This window comes from Dermochelys coriacea, chromosome 11 (genome assembly GCF_009764565.3).
Source record: "Dermochelys coriacea isolate rDerCor1 chromosome 11, rDerCor1.pri.v4, whole genome shotgun sequence".
NCBI lineage: Eukaryota > Metazoa > Chordata > Testudines > Dermochelyidae > Dermochelys > Dermochelys coriacea.
Genome location: NC_050078.2, coordinates 2,176,429 through 2,191,228, shown reverse-complemented (window position 1 = coordinate 2,191,228; position 14,800 = coordinate 2,176,429). Strand labels below are relative to the sequence as shown.

Sequence of the window (14,800 nt, the reverse complement as noted above, 5' to 3'; positions counted from 1 at the left end):
AGAGGGTCCTGCCCCCCAACTCCACAGTCAGACATGACTCTCAGCCAGCCAGTAAAACAGAAGGTTTATTAGATGACAGGAACACGGTCTAAACCAGAGATTGTAGGTACAGACAACAGGACCCCTCAGCCGTGTCCATTTTGGGGGGCAGTGAGCCAGACAACCTCGTCCCAAGCCATCCCCAATTGACTCCCTCTCCACCCCCACCTCCTCTGGGCTTTGTCCCTTTCCGGGGCCAGGAGGTCACCTGATCTCTTTGTCTTCCACCCTTTAGTTCTCACCTTGCAGGGGGGAAGGGCCCAGGCCATCAGTCGCCAGGAAACAGGGTGTCGGCCATTCTCTGTGTCCAGACTCCTGCACACACCTGCGCTCTAGGACTCTGCAACGATCATACACCCTTATCCCAACCCCTAGATACTTAAGACCTGCCTAGGGGAAACTGAAGCACCCCCACAATATTCAGAGAAAACATTAAGAACAGTCCCACTTCGTCACACCCCCAGTTGACATGACCCCAGTAGCTGGGATGGAGTGGGGGGAGCACAGAGCATTGGGGAATGGGTTCCTGAGTATCAGCTCTGTCACCAATTCAAATCCAGCCTGCTGCTGGGGGCCCCAGAGAGCTGCCTGCTCACATGGGGTGGGCTGCGGCTGCCAGGAGCAACGCTCTTGCTTGCAAAGGGGGCTGTGAAAGTGGCTGGGAATGAGAGGCCAGCCCCACTGCCTCCTCCACAGAGCTGCCTGCCGCAGAGGAGCTGGAGAGGGACCAGGCCCTGCCTGCAGCGACTGGAGTCACCCTGGGTGTGGAGCTGCTAGCCCTCAGCGGGAGAGGAACGGCCCCGGGAGTGGTGCAGTGGGGGAGGAGGAACATGGGAGAGGAGTGAAGTGAGACCAGGAGACAAAACGCCCAGCGCATTGACAGCTCCATTCCCAAAGCGAGCCGTGATCTGGGGGCGTCTCCCTGAGGGGGCCTGGGTTTCAAAGCGGGGTGCTTGGCACTTCTGACCCTCCAGCCCCTTTAAGGTGGCCCAGGCAGGACCCCCAACTCCCTAGTCGCAGGACTCGCCTGGGGAGCAACTGCTGGAGATGCCAGTGGGAGGGGAGACAGAGGCTGGCGGCTGGCACATCATAGTGGGGTGGAGGCAAGTGAATGGGATGGGGGGGCCCATGAGACCATCTCTCTATTGTGATGTGGCCTTGAAAGAGTTTGAGCCCCTGGCTGTGGTCCAGTCTGGTGAGGTTCTGACACCCTACCCTGGCTCCCACTGGGCCAGGCCCTTACTTTGTGGGAGTACCAGCTGCCTACAGGACGCTGGGTTTGGCCCCTTGGTGGTGGCGAGGGTCGAGGGCGCTCCGCCCCACGCAGCATGGTGCACTGACCGGCGTTCTCCCTCTGCCAGGGCGACGCGGTGACGGTGGGGGGGTTTGCCGGCTCAGAGCTGTGGAACGTCTCCTGGCACCGTTTCGCGATGGTGCTCCACCGGGCCACTGATGAGCCGGTGATGGAGGGCGAGAGGCCGCTGCCAGGCCAGCCCACTCTGGAGCCAGACTGGACCCTCGTCTCTCCTCAAGGTAGGGAGGGAGGAATGTCACTTTCACCGGTGGCCTAAGACTACACATCCCAGAATGCCCTCTGGCTGGTAAATATCCCCCACATCTGGGAGTTGCTATGGGGGTACTTTGTGCAGGTTCCCGTGAGAGGTGGAAGCTGCTTCTTTCACTCAGGGCAGCTCTTCACCTCGAGATGTTGGAAGCAAAGATTCCTCACCTGCTAATCCCCATGGAGACAACTGGGATGAATGGATTCCCTCAGCCTGGAGCTCTGGCCCGCCCGACCCCATTAGCATCTCCTGCAGCAGGTTCCTTTGGACACTCATACGTGCGCCCAGATGCAGCCCGGCTGGTGAATTTTTGAAGGGTGAAGAACATGAGGAAGGAGGACACAGTGGTTAGCCTGGCACTCAGGAGACCTGGGTTCCATTCCTGGCTCCACCACAGATTGAGATTGTTACTTAGTCTCTCTGGGCCTCAGTTTCCCAGCTGCCCAATGGGGATGATGGCCTTGCCTCCCAGGGGGCTGTGAGGTGCTCAAATACCCCCTGATGGGGGACCAATAGGTGCCTTAGCTAGAACTTCAGTTGACGGTTTGTGTCTCGTTGTGGAGCCTTTCACATGTCTAACACGATCTGCCCAAGCATCTTCTGCCTCTCTCCTGAGTTCAGCCCTTCCCTCGGGGGCAGCAGAAGTCTGGTTTCTTGGTTTATTAGTAGCTAGATTATACCCAGCGCCCCCTCACCTGGTCTCTAAAGCCCCCTTGGTGTCCTGGGACATTAACATGGGCCTTATGAGGCCCAGGCTGATGCTTGGTGACTACAGTGATGAGTGTCTTAGACATCCAGTTTGAGTCGAACGTGGCAGCCCGTCTTCCTGGGGGCAGTGACCTCAGCCACAGAGCCAGGGAGCTGCAGGGGCCAGTGACTGCGCCGGCCTGCGCCGCATCCTCGATTCCTGCCAAGGTGGGGCTGGCGTCCCTGCCCGTGCTGGGAGGGGCAGGAGAGGAACAGAGAAGCTGCTCTGGAGCTTCTGGAGAGGAGGGGACAGCTGAGCCCTGGTGGGTTGCTTGCTGTTCCAGGAGATAACAGTCAGGGTCACTAGCCTGCCTCAGACCCTTTCCCAGGCAGCTCTTCTGGAGTCTCCCGGCTCGACGGACGCTTCCCTGGCTCTGCCTGATCTCGGGCAGGAGTGGAGACCTGATCGCAGGAGCGCTCCCCACTCTGCCTCATGCCTGCGAGGCAAGATGGAGCAGCCTGGCTGCCCCAGAATCTGCCCAGCACTGGGACGGGGGGGGCAAGACTCATTGCTCACCCCTCATTTCACCTGTCTGCCAATTTCCCCATCCCCTGCAGGCACCGCACTCTTCCTCAGCCTGGCCCTCTTCGTCTTCACCCGAGAGCCTCACCAGTGCCTTCTTCAGCTGGCCCACCCCAACAGCGTCATCATGGCAACCTTCCCCAAGCTGCTCTCCCTCGACTTCCTGGGTCACCTGGCGCAGACGTGAGTTCCAGCCAGTCAGGAGCTTGGCTGGGAGGGATGTGGGGGTTTGGTGACTGGCGGTGCCAAGGGGAACGGGGATCTAGAGAACACGCTAACTGGGAGAGGTGCAGAGAAGAGGCTTCAAAAACCTGCCTCAAAGAGCCCAGTCTATGGAGCTTATCAAAGAGACGGTTACAGGGCGACTTGATCAGTCTCTAAGTATCTACATGGGGAACAAATATGTGAGAACAGGCTCGTCGGTCTAGCAGAGAAAGGGTTAACACAGTCCAATGAAGCTAGACTGGAAATCGGGTGTATGTTTTTAACAAGGAAGGTAATGAACTACTGGAACAATTTCCCAGGGGTTGTGGTGGATTTGCCATCAGCTGGCGGTTTTTCCCCCAAGCCTGGGTGTTTCTCTAAAAGCTCTGCTCTGGGAGTGATTGGGGGGCAGGTCTCTGGCCTGGGTTCTACGGGGGGTTAGACCAGATGATCACAGTGGTCCCTGCTGGCCTTGGAATCTAGGAATCTAAGGGCAGCCGAGACACAACTTGCCCTGTTGGCGTGTGTGTGCCTGCTGCAGATGGCCGCACTCAGGCACAGTGTGGACCGATGGCCATTGGTCCCTGAAGAACAGTACAACCACTCAGACCTCCCCGCTGGGCCTAGCATTGTGGGGCTCATCTATCTGATCCTCTATGACCCCTCAAATGACCACAGGCAGGTGGGGGAGGACGGTGACCCCGAGCTGGTCCCAGCTGTGGTGCTCCAGACCTGCCAGCTGCTCTGCTTCCCCTTCTCCTTGGACGTGGACACTGAGACCTTCAGGTGGGTCATGAAGGCCCTGAGAGACGCCGAGATCCCTGCCCATCTCCTCCAGGTACCCAGGAATGCTCCCTCCCTCCCTCCCATGGCTTGGGCTCTGGAGCCGTGATGAACAGGCCCCAGGCTCTCTGTCTGGACTCCATGCGCCCTTTCTTTCTCTCCGCGATTCCCCATTCCCCCCTGCATGCCAAGCAGAACCCTGGGGACCTCTCCTCCCATTTCTGCCTCTTGGCTGTGGTCCCTGTCTCCATTAGACCCTCCATTCACACCGCCCTGGCCCGTCCGAGTCCTCTCAGCAGCTGCCATCTCTCCAACTTCTAGGTCTGCTGCCACCATCTGCCCTTCTCGGAGACCGCGCTTCCCATGAGCCTCCTGTGCCACCTCGTCCTGTCCGACGAGCGGGTCATCGACCAGTTGGTGGGGGTGGCTGCTGCTTCAGACCCCACCACTGCCTTCCTGTCGGCCATCTTGCTTTCGGACAGCCCTCTGCTCACGATGGACCTCCTGTCTCTCCTGACCCACGTGGCCCGGGCCTGTCCCGCTCACCTGCCTTTCCTCCAGAAGATCCTGGGCGGCTCGGACTCGGCCTACCAGCTGCTGAGCCAGCTGCTATGCCACCCGGAGCACCCGATACGCGCCAAGGCCTGCAGCCTGGTGGGCAACCTGCTGCGTCACAGCCAGGACTTCCCCCGGGCGCTGCGGAGCCAGGCGGGCCTGCTGGAGCGCCTGCTGGAGTGCCTATCGGACCAGGACGAGAGTGTGCGCAGGTCGGCCAGCTTCGCGGTGGGCAACGCTGCCTACCAGGACGGCTCCCTCCCGCACGCCCTAGGGAAAGCCGTGCCCGGCGTGGTGAGGCTTTTGAGCGACCCCCAGTCCAAAACCCGGTGTAATGCCGCCTCCGCTCTGGGGAACTTGGGCAGGCAGACAGCGGAACTGGGGGACGTGCTGATCCAGAGCAGAGCCCCCCATCTCCTGCTGGACGTGGCCTGCCATGACTCCCAGCCAGCTGTGCAGGAGGCAGCACTGATCGCACTGCGGTCCATCAGCCAGCAGCCAAAGATACACCAGGTCAGGAGCGCCTTGCAGATTTCAGTGCAGGGGAGGGGCGCATTTCAGCAGGGTCCATCCCCCTCCCCGCCTGGGGAAGCTCCCCGACCAGGCCTGTCCCCTGCGGTTCCCTCCCCACCTCTGCCTCCCTCTGGGCCCGGCCACTCGCACCAGCCTGTTGTTAAGGGGTGGCAGTGGGGGGCTTCCACACCGTGCCCATGCCCCACATGCTGGTCTCTCACCAGAGTCCTGTAGCTCCAGGAGACTGCGGTGATGTGCCCCAGGCCCAGTGCCCCTCACCGCCACCATGTGGGAATTCCCGGCTCTCCCCCCATGGGGAGTCCAATCTCGTGCCCCTGGGGCAGGAAAGGTGGGTGGCAGTCTCATGCCCCGGGGCAACCTAAATGATGCTCCTGCACCAGGTGCCATCCAGCCTCCCTCTGCATCCAGAACCCTCAAGCCCATCCCTCCATCTTCTCATCCTGATTCTGTGAAGTGCTCTGAACGCCACATGTCGCCTAGAAAGCTGGACTTTAGGCTTTGAGATGTGTGCATGTCAACGGGCAAAGAGGGTAGATGGGGCAGGGCCCCCTGGCAGGGAACGTGGCTAAGGCAACACAAAGCACACCCCAGGCTAGCTGTGTGGTGAGTGTTGTCTCCTTTGGGTTCCAGGTGCTCGTGTCTCTCAAGGCCAGCGAGAAGCTGCTGGCACTTTCCATCAGCGAAGCTCAGACCAGTTCCTATGGGAGGCCCCGACCGTCTTCAGCTCATCACTGCAAGAAGCTCATCCACCTTCTGCGCCCAACACACAGTGCCTGAGAACTGCAGGTCTCTGCTCTGGGAGAGACCGTTCTACCCGCCTCTTGAGGACGACACTTAGTGCCGGAATACAGGGGACACTCCCATACTCTGTCCAGAAACAGGGGCCACCACGCACATCTCCTGAGACCAACGCAGTGCCTGAGCATGGCAGGTCCCTGTGGAGTCAGGGGAGACCACCCTGACAACAGTTGGTCAAGAAACGTATCTGATAAAGACAGAGATGGGTGCAATATGGTGTGTGAGAAAAAGAAACCGGAACTCCTCCTCCTCTTGATCCGGACCCCCGCTCTCCGATGAGACTCCTCTTTGCCAGTCCTGAGAAAGATCATGCCAGAAACTCCCTTTCCTGTCCTTTCATAGAGATCTCTCCAACCCAAATTTGGTGCCCCCCAAACTTCCCCAGGGACAGACGTTGGTTAATGCTCCATCTTGTACTATCTCCACCCCACCACACTTCATTCCAAGAGAACCTTGGAATGAATGAACCCAACCCCGTTTCCAGGCTGAATCCTATCCAACCAGGTCTAGCTTCTACTTAGACGTTCTTCTGACTCCAAGCACCTTCCGGGGAAGAAGCCTCCAAACCTAAAGAACCCAGCTTTCAAAAAGGGGTCTCATGCTTACTGAGATGTACCTTATGGTCACCTAGGTTGAGCCATGCAGGGGATCCAGCCCCAAGATCCAGTGTGCCTTTGGCCTCTCACCATGTCAGTCTCTCTCCCACCAGAGAAGTGCCCCATCTCTCCCCATCCTCCTTGAATGAGCTCCAGCAAGATCAGATTTAATTGAACCAGATCCTGGATGGACTAAACCCAACACCAAGCCTTGATGGTTCAGGGATTCTCTCCAGGACACATTCCACATACTTACCTTCACCCTACACTTCCAGAGTTTAACTGCAGGGTCCAGGTGATACAAGCCAGACTTGGCATCAGATTCCCAGGAGAGTTGGAGCTCATGGTGTGTCCAGGAGTCTATTCACAGCTGCTGAGGGCTTCTCTTCTGCGGTGAAGTTGGGGATTGTCTCCCTGGCTCAGCTTCATGAAGACGGGTTCGGTTCTCCTGTTATCCTTGGAATGTGTGGTGGGGATTCTACTCTATGGCTCTGACTGAAGTCTGAAGGTTTCTCCTAATCTACATGCTCCATCATGCTGGGACCCACCGCCTTTGTGGATGAGAACTGGACAGTCAAGTGCCATCAGCGGAACCTGCTAGCGTTCCTTAATCAGCCAGAGGAGTCGCATTTGGGCAATGCCAGGTACTTCCTCCCTGAAGTTCCATGTACCACCTCAATGTTGTGGGTCTGAACATACTCGATCCGATGCGTTCATAGTGGTATTTGGGTGTCCATAGAAGCCTTGGCTGGACTTATCCCACCTGCATTTTCTAGCCATTTGTAGTGATTCTTTTATAACAGAGACTTTGTGTGACGTTGGTTTGGAGTCACTTTTCTAGATTTATTTTTTGTACTATTGCATTTACTTTTGTAATTTATTATAATAAACAGCTCTTCCCTTCCTTGGAAAGTTTCCTGCTGCGTGTGTGGATCCCTTAAATAAATGAACAGAACTGGTATTTGGCCAGCGTGTAATGGGCTCCAGGTATCCCAAAGAGCTTTACCCTGAAAAACGTTCCAGAGCAGCGAAAGTCTAGATCACTGATACTCTAACTTGTGCCTCCTTGGGGCCCTGCAAGAGTCTACATAAGAAACATAAGAATGGCCATACTGGGTCAGATCAATGGTCCATCCAGCCCGTCTTCCAACAGTGGCTAATGCCAGGTGCTTCAGAGGAAATGAGCAAAACAGGCAATCGTAGAGTGATCCATGTCATCTCCCAGCTTCTGGCAGTCAGAGGCTAGGGACCCCCAGAGCATGGGGTTGTGTCTCTGCCCATCCTGGCTAATAGCCATTGATGGACCTGTCCGCCATGAGTTTATCTAGTTCTTTTTTGAACCCCCTTATAGTTTTGGCCTTCACAACATCCCCTGGCAACTAGTTCCATATCTTTTTTGAGATGGGGTGACCAGAACTGCATGTGGTATTCTAGGTGTGGGTGTACCATGGATTTACATAGCACCATTATGATATTTTCTGTCTTATTATCTATCGCTTCTAATGGTTCCTAACATTTTGTTTGATTTTTTGACTGCTGTTGCACATTGAGTGGATGTTTTCAGAGAACTCTCCACAGTGACTCCAATATCTCTTTCTTGAGTGGTAACAGCTAATTTAGACCCCATCATATATGTATAATTGGGATTATATTTTCCTTTGTGAATTGCTTTGCCCCTTATCAACACTGAATTTCATCTGCCATTTTGTTGCCCAGTCATCCACTTCAGTGAGATCCCTTTGTAACTCTTCACAGTCTGCTTTGGACTTAACTGTCTTGAGTAATTTTGTATCGTCTCCATATTTTGCCACCTCTCTGTTTACCCCTTTTTCCTGATCATATATAAATATGTTGAACAGGACTGGTCCCAGTACAGATCCCTGCTATTTACCCCTCTGCATTCTGTAAACTGGCCATTTATTCCTACCCTTTGTGTCCTGTCTTTTAACCAGTTACCAATCCATGAGAGGACCTTCCCTCTTATCCCGTGACAGCTTATTTTGTTGAAGAGCCTTTGGTGAGGAACCTTATCAAAGGCTTTCTGAAAGTCCAAGTACCCTATATCCTCTGGGTCACCCTTGTCCATATGTTTGTTGACCCCCCTCAAAGAATTCTAATAGATTGGTGAGGCATGATTTCCCCTTAGTCCTATCGTGAAATCTGCTTGTTTGATCAGATGAAGTACTATATTCCGATCTAGGGCAGAGCTGAGTAGTTTTTTTTCTAGCTTCTTTATCCTGGCTCACACATAGCTTTGGTCATTCAGGCCTATTCGGCTGGCTGGGAGCATGGTATTCTCCCCATCTCTTTTAGAAAACTGTGGGATCGTGATCTTTGACCTGGTTCCACCCCCGGCTGGGGTGGTAGAGAGCTCTATTTATTGTCTCATCTGAGGTGGGGCACTTCTGAAAGTGCATTGCCTCCTGAACTGCCTCGTGCTGTCAGCTGTCATCTCTGACCTGCAGTCTGCTGGCAAGATAAATCCATAAGCTTCTACCCCAGTGGTGGCTTTACCATCTGCTTCGAGTGCCCACCCACGAGCACAGCTGGAGAGGTTCCCCAGCACCTCTAGCTCCCGCCACATACAGGCAGACGGGCATTGAAGAAGGAGTGGGGATGCTCTGTGCTGCAGCTTTGTCTTAGCGGGTATTGAACCAACTGCAGGGGCAGGCTTTAACCCATCGACCTCCTCCCTGAGAAAGGGGGGGGCCCTGTGGGCATTCCTCTTTGAATCCTGAGCTGCGAGGTGGGGGGTCCGCTGGGAGGCCTGACCCTGGGCCCACTGTGTGGGTGTGGGGCTGTGTGGATGCACAACCCGGAGGAGAAGCCGGGGGGCCAGTGCTGGCGGGCAGCTGGTTGGCTGCGAACCCCGGCTGGGGGGCCTAGAGCGAACCCCGGCTCGGCAGGCTGTGGGGGAGCCATGCTGGGAACCCCCGCCATGGGCTGGTACTGCCTGCCCTGGCCTCTGTGCCACGCGGGGCATGCCGGGAGCCCTGCAATATGCTGGCGCGGGGCATGTTGGGGGCAGTAGTTCTCGGAGGCGCGGGGCGTGCTGGGAGTCGTAGTTCCATGAGTCGCGGGGTATGCTGGGAGTTGTAGTTCCATGAGGCGCAGGGCATGCCGGGAGCTGTAGTCTCGGTGACGAGAACACGTGGTGTTCCGGCCCCGCCCCGGATCTCTATGGTAACGGCGGGCGGTTCGGCGCCCGGCGCGCGGGGAGCCTGGGGCCGCAGGAAGAAGCCGGGAGGGGCCCAGGCCGCCCGCCCCGCCGAACCGGTGAGTCCGAGGGTCCAGCTCCCCCCCCCCCCCCCGAGCCCAGCACCCCCCAACCCCCCACGTGTCCAGCTCCCTCCCCCCCCGAGCCCAGCACCCCCCAACCCCCCACGTGTCCAGCTTCCCCCCCCCACGGGCCATGTCCCCCCCCAACCCCCCACGTGTCCAGCTCCCCCCCACCGCACGGGCCAAGTCCCCCCCAACCCCCCACGTGTCCAGCTTCCCCCCCCACGGGCCATGTCCCCCCCCAACCCCCCACGTGTCCAACTCCCCCCACACGGGCCAAGTCCCCCCCCAACCCCCCACGTGTCCAGCTTCCCCCCCATACGGGCCAAGTCCCCCCCCACCCCCCACGTGTCCAGCTTCCCCCCCATACGGGCCAAGTCCCCCCCCAACCCCCCACGTGTCCAGCTCCCCCCCCACGGGCCAAGTCCCCCCCAACCCCCCACGTGTCCAGCTTCTCCCCCCCCACACGGGCCAAGTCCCCCCCCCAACCCCCCACGTGTCCAGCTCCCCCCCACACGGGCCAAGTCCCCCCCAACCCCCCACGTGTCCAGCTCCCTCCCCCCCCGAGCCCAGCACCCCCCAACCCCCCACGTGTCCAGCTCCCCCCCACCGCACGGGCCATGTCCCCCCCCAACCCCCCACGTGTCCAGCTTCCCCCCCCCACGGGCCATGTCCCCCCCCAACCCCCCACGTGTCCAGCTCCCTCCCCCCCGAGCCCAGCACCCCCCCAACCCCCCACGTGTCCAGCTTCCCCCCCCCACGGGCCATGTCCCCCCCCAACCCCCCACGTGTCCAGCTCCCTCCCCCCCGAGCCCAGCACCCCCCCAACCCCCCACGTGTCCAGCTCCCCCCCCCCACGGGCCAAGTCCCCCCCCAACCCCCCACGTGTCCAGCTTCCCCCCCCCGGGCCATGTCCCCCCCCCAACCCCCCACGTGTCCAGCTCCCTCCCCCCCGAGCCCAGCACCCCCCAACCCCCCACGTGTCCAGCTCCCCCCCACCGCACGGGCCAAGTCCCCCCCAACCCCCCACGTGTCCAGCTTCCCCCCCCACGGGCCATGTCCCCCCCCAACCCCCCACGTGTCCAGCTCCCTCCCCCCCGAGCCCAGCACCCCCCCAACCCCCCACGTGTCCAGCTCCCCCCCCCACGGGCCAAGTCCCCCCCCAACCCCCCACGTGTCCAGCTTCCCCCCCCCACGGGCCATGTCCCCCCCCAACCCACCACGTGTCCAGCTTCCCCCCCACACGGGCCAAGTCCCCCCCAACCCCCCACGTGTCCAGCTTCCCCCCCCCACGGGCCAAGTCCCCCCCAACCCCCACGTGTCCAGCTTCCCCCCCCCACGCGCCATGTCCCCCCCCAACCCCCCACGTGTCCAGCTTCCCCCCCCCACACGGGCCAAGTCCCCCCCAACCCCCCACGTGTCCAGCTTCCCCCCCCACGGGCCATGTCCCCCTCCAACCCCCCACGTGTCCAGCTCCCTCCACACGGGCCAAGTCCCCCCCCAACCCCCACGTGTCCAGCTTCCCCCCCCACGGGCCAAGTCCCCTCCAACCCCCCACGTGTCCAGCTCCCCCCACACGGGCCAAGCCCCCCCCCCCCCACGTGTCCAGCTCCCCCCACACGGGCCAAGTCCCCCCCAACCCCCACGTGTCCAGCTTCCCCCCCCCACACTGGCCAAGTCCCCCCCCAACCCCCCACGTGTCCAGCTTCCCCCCCACACGGGCCAAGTCCCCCCCAACCCCCCACGTGTCCAGCTTCCCCCCCACACGGGCCAAGTCCCCCCCAACCCCCACGTGTCCAGCTCCCCCCCACACGGGCCAAGTCCCCCCCCAACCCCCACGTGTCCAGCTCCCCCCCACACGGGCCAAGTCCCCCCCCAACCTTCCACGTGTCCAGCTTCCCCCACACACTGGCCAAGTCCCCCCAACCCCCCACGTGTCCAGCTTCCCCCCCCCACACGGGCCACGTCCCCCCCCCACCCCACGTGTCCAGCTTCCCCCCCCCCCCGGGCCAAGTCCCCCCCCCCACCCCCCACGTGTCCAGCTTCCCCCCCCCCACACGGGCCAAGTCCCCCCCAACCCCCACGTGTCCAGCTTCCCCCCCCCACACACGGGCCAAGTCCCCCTCCAACCCCCCACGTGTCCAGCTTCCCCCCCCCACACGGGCCAAGTCCCCCCCAACCCCCCACGTGTCCAGCTTCCCCCCCCCACACGGGCCATGTCCCCCCCAACCCACCACGTGTCCAGCTCCCTCCCCCCCGAGCCCAGCACCCCCCCAACCCCCCACGTGTCCAGCTCCCCCCCCCACGGGCCAAGTCCCCCCCCAACCCCCCACGTGTCCAGCTTCCCCCCCCACGGGCCATGTCCCCCCCCAACCCCCCACGTGTCCAGCTCCCTCCCCCCCGAGCCCAGCACCCCCCCAACCCCCCACGTGTCCAGCTCCCCCCCCCACGGGCCAAGTCCCCCCCCAACCCCCCACGTTTCCAGCTTCCCCCCCCACGGGCCATGTCCCCCCCCAACCCACCACGTGTCCAGCTTCCCCCCCACACGGCCCAGTCCCCCCCAACCCCCCACGTGTCCAGCTTCCCCCCCCCACGGGCCAAGTCCCCCCCCAACCCCCCACGTGTCCAGCTTCCCCCCCCCCACGCGCCATGTCCCCCCCCAACCCCCCACGTGTCCAGCTTCCCCCCCCCCCACACGGGCCAAGTCCCCCCCAACCCCCCACGTGTCCAGCTTCCCCCCCCCACGGGCCATGTCCCCCTCCAACCCCCCACGTGTCCAGCTCCCCCCCCCACGGGCCAAGTCCCCTCCAACCCCCCACGTGTCCAGCTCCCTCCACACGGGCCAAGTCCCCCCCCCAACCCCCACGTGTCCAGCTTCCCCCCCCACGGGCCAAGTCCCCTCCAACCCCCCACGTGTCCAGCTCCCCCCACACGGGCCAAGCCCCCCCCAACCCCCACGTGTCCAGCTCCCCCCACACGGGCCAAGTCCCCCCCAACCCCCACGTGTCCAGCTTCCCCCCCCACACTGGCCAAGTCCCCCCCCAACCCCCCACGTGTCCAGCGTCCCCCCCACACGGGCCAAGTCCCCCCCAACCCCCCACGTGTCCAGCTTCCCCCCCACACGGGCCAAGTCCCCCCCCAACCCCCCACGTGTCCAGCTCCCCCCCACACGGGCCAAGTCCCCCCCAACCTTCCACGTGTCCAGCTTCCCCCACACACTGGCCAAGTCCCCCCAACCCCCCACGTGTCCAGCTTCCCCCCCCACACGGGCCAAGTCCCCCCCAACCCCCACGTGTCCAGCTTCCCCCCCACCCGGGCCAAGTCCCCCCCCAACCCCCACGTGTCCAGCTTCCCCCCCACACACGGGCCAAGTCCCCCTCCAACCCCCCACGTGTCCAGCTTCCCCCCCCACACGGGCCAAGTCCCCCCCCAACCCCCACGTGTCCAGCTTCCCCCCCCCGCACGGGCCAAGTCCCCCCCAACCCCCACGTGTCCAGCTTCCCCCCCACGCGGGCCAAGTCCCCCCCAACCCCCCACGTGTCCAGCTTCCCCCCCACACGGGCCAAGTCCCCCCCCCAACCCCCCACGTGTCCAGCTTCCCCCCCACACGGGCCATGTCCCCCCCAACCCCCCACGTGTCCAGCTCCCCCCCCACGGGCCATGTCCCCCCCAACCCCCCACGTGTCCAGCTCCCCCCACGGGCCATGTCCCCCCAACCCCCCACGTGTCCAGCTCCCCCCCACGGGCCATGTCCCCCCCAACCCCCCACGTGTCCAGCTCCCCCCCATGGGCCATGTCCCCCCCAACCCCCCACGTGTCCAGCTTCCCCCCACACGGGCCAAGTCCCCCCCCCAACCCCACGTGTCCAGCTTCCCCCCCCACGGGCCAAGTCCCCTCCAACCCCCCACGTGTCCAGCTCCCCCCACACGGGCCAAGCCCCCCCCAACCCCCACGTGTCCAGCTCCCCCCACACGGGCCAAGTCCCCCCCAACCCCCCACGTGTCCAGCTTCCCCCCCCCACGCGCCATGTCCCCCCCCAACCCCCCACGTGTCCAGCTTCCCCCCCCCACACGGGCCAAGTCCCCCCCAACCCCCCACGTGTCCAGCTTCCCCCCCCCACGGGCCATGTCCCCCTCCAACCCCCCACGTGTCCAGCTCCCCCCCCCACGGGCCAAGTCCCCTCCAACCCCCCACGTGTCCAGCTCCCTCCACACGGGCCAAGTCCCCCCCCAACCCCCACGTGTCCAGCTCCCTCCACACGGGCCAAGTCCCCCCCCCAACCCCCACGTGTCCAGCTTCCCCCCCCACGGGCCAAGTCCCCTCCAACCCCCCACGTGTCCAGCTCCCCCCACACGGGCCAAGCCCCCCCCCAACCCCCACGTGTCCAGCTCCCCCCACACGGGCCAAGTCCCCCCCAACCCCCACGTGTCCAGCTTCCCCCCCCACACTGGCCAAGTCCCCCCCAACCCCCACGTGTCCAGCTTCCCCCCCACACGGGCCAAGTCCCCCCCAACCCCCCACGTGTCCAGCTTCCCCCCCACACGGGCCAAGTCCCCCCCCAACCCCCACGTGTCCAGCTCCCCCCCACACGGGCCAAGTCCCCCCCAACCCCCACGTGTCCAGCTCCCCCCCACACGGGCCAAGTCCCCCCCCAACCTTCCACGTGTCCAGCTTCCCCCACACACTGGCCAAGTCCCCCCCAACCCCCCACGTGTCCAGCTTCCCCCCCCCACACGGGCCAAGTCCCCCCCCAACCCCCACGTGTCCAGCTTCCCCCCCCACCCGGGCCAAGTCCCCCCCCAACCCCCACGTGTCCAGCTTCCCCCCCCCACACACGGGCCAAGTCCCCCCCCAACCCCCACGTGTCCAGCTTCCCCCCCCCACACACGGGCCAAGTCCCCCTCCAACCCCCCACGTGTCCAGCTTCCCCCCCCCACACGGGCCAAGTCCCCCTCCAACCCCCCACGTGTCCAGCTTCCCCCCCCCACACGGGCCAAGTCCCCCCCAACCCCCACGTGTCCAGCTTCCCCCCCACGCGGGCCAAGTCCCCCCCAACCCCCCACGTGTCCAGCTTCCCCCCCACACGGGCCAAGTCCCCCCCCAACCCCCCACGTGTCCAGCTTCCCCCCCACACGGGCCATGTCCCCCCCAACCCCCCACGTGTCCAGCTCCCCCCCCAC

General features: G+C 62.7%; 2 protein-coding genes across 17 annotated transcripts in view; both read left to right on the top strand.

Moving 5' to 3' along the window:
* Positions 1 to 7,244, top strand: part of STK36 (serine/threonine kinase 36) — a 38,408-nt gene extending 31,164 nt beyond the window's left edge. For all 10 annotated transcript variants that reach the window (XM_043504801.1, XM_043504800.1, XM_043504799.1 and 7 more), the window contains 5 exons: positions 1,401 to 1,572; positions 2,907 to 3,054; positions 3,754 to 3,913; positions 4,180 to 4,926; positions 5,578 to 7,244. In XM_043504801.1, the coding sequence (XP_043360736.1) occupies positions 1,401 to 1,572; positions 2,907 to 3,054; positions 3,754 to 3,913; positions 4,180 to 4,926; positions 5,578 to 5,724 (1,374 nt within the window). In that variant the 3' untranslated portion in view covers positions 5,725 to 7,244. The remainder of the gene's footprint in view (positions 1 to 1,400; positions 1,573 to 2,906; positions 3,055 to 3,753; positions 3,914 to 4,179; positions 4,927 to 5,577) is intronic.
* Positions 7,245 to 9,484: 2,240 nt separating this feature from the next.
* TTLL4 (tubulin tyrosine ligase like 4) overlaps positions 9,485 to 14,800 on the top strand; it is a 58,480-nt gene continuing 53,164 nt past the window's right edge. For all 7 annotated transcript variants that reach the window (XM_043504788.1, XM_043504787.1, XM_043504786.1 and 4 more), the window contains exon 1: positions 9,485 to 9,617. The gene's annotated coding sequence lies outside the window, so the exon portion shown is untranslated. The remainder of the gene's footprint in view (positions 9,618 to 14,800) is intronic.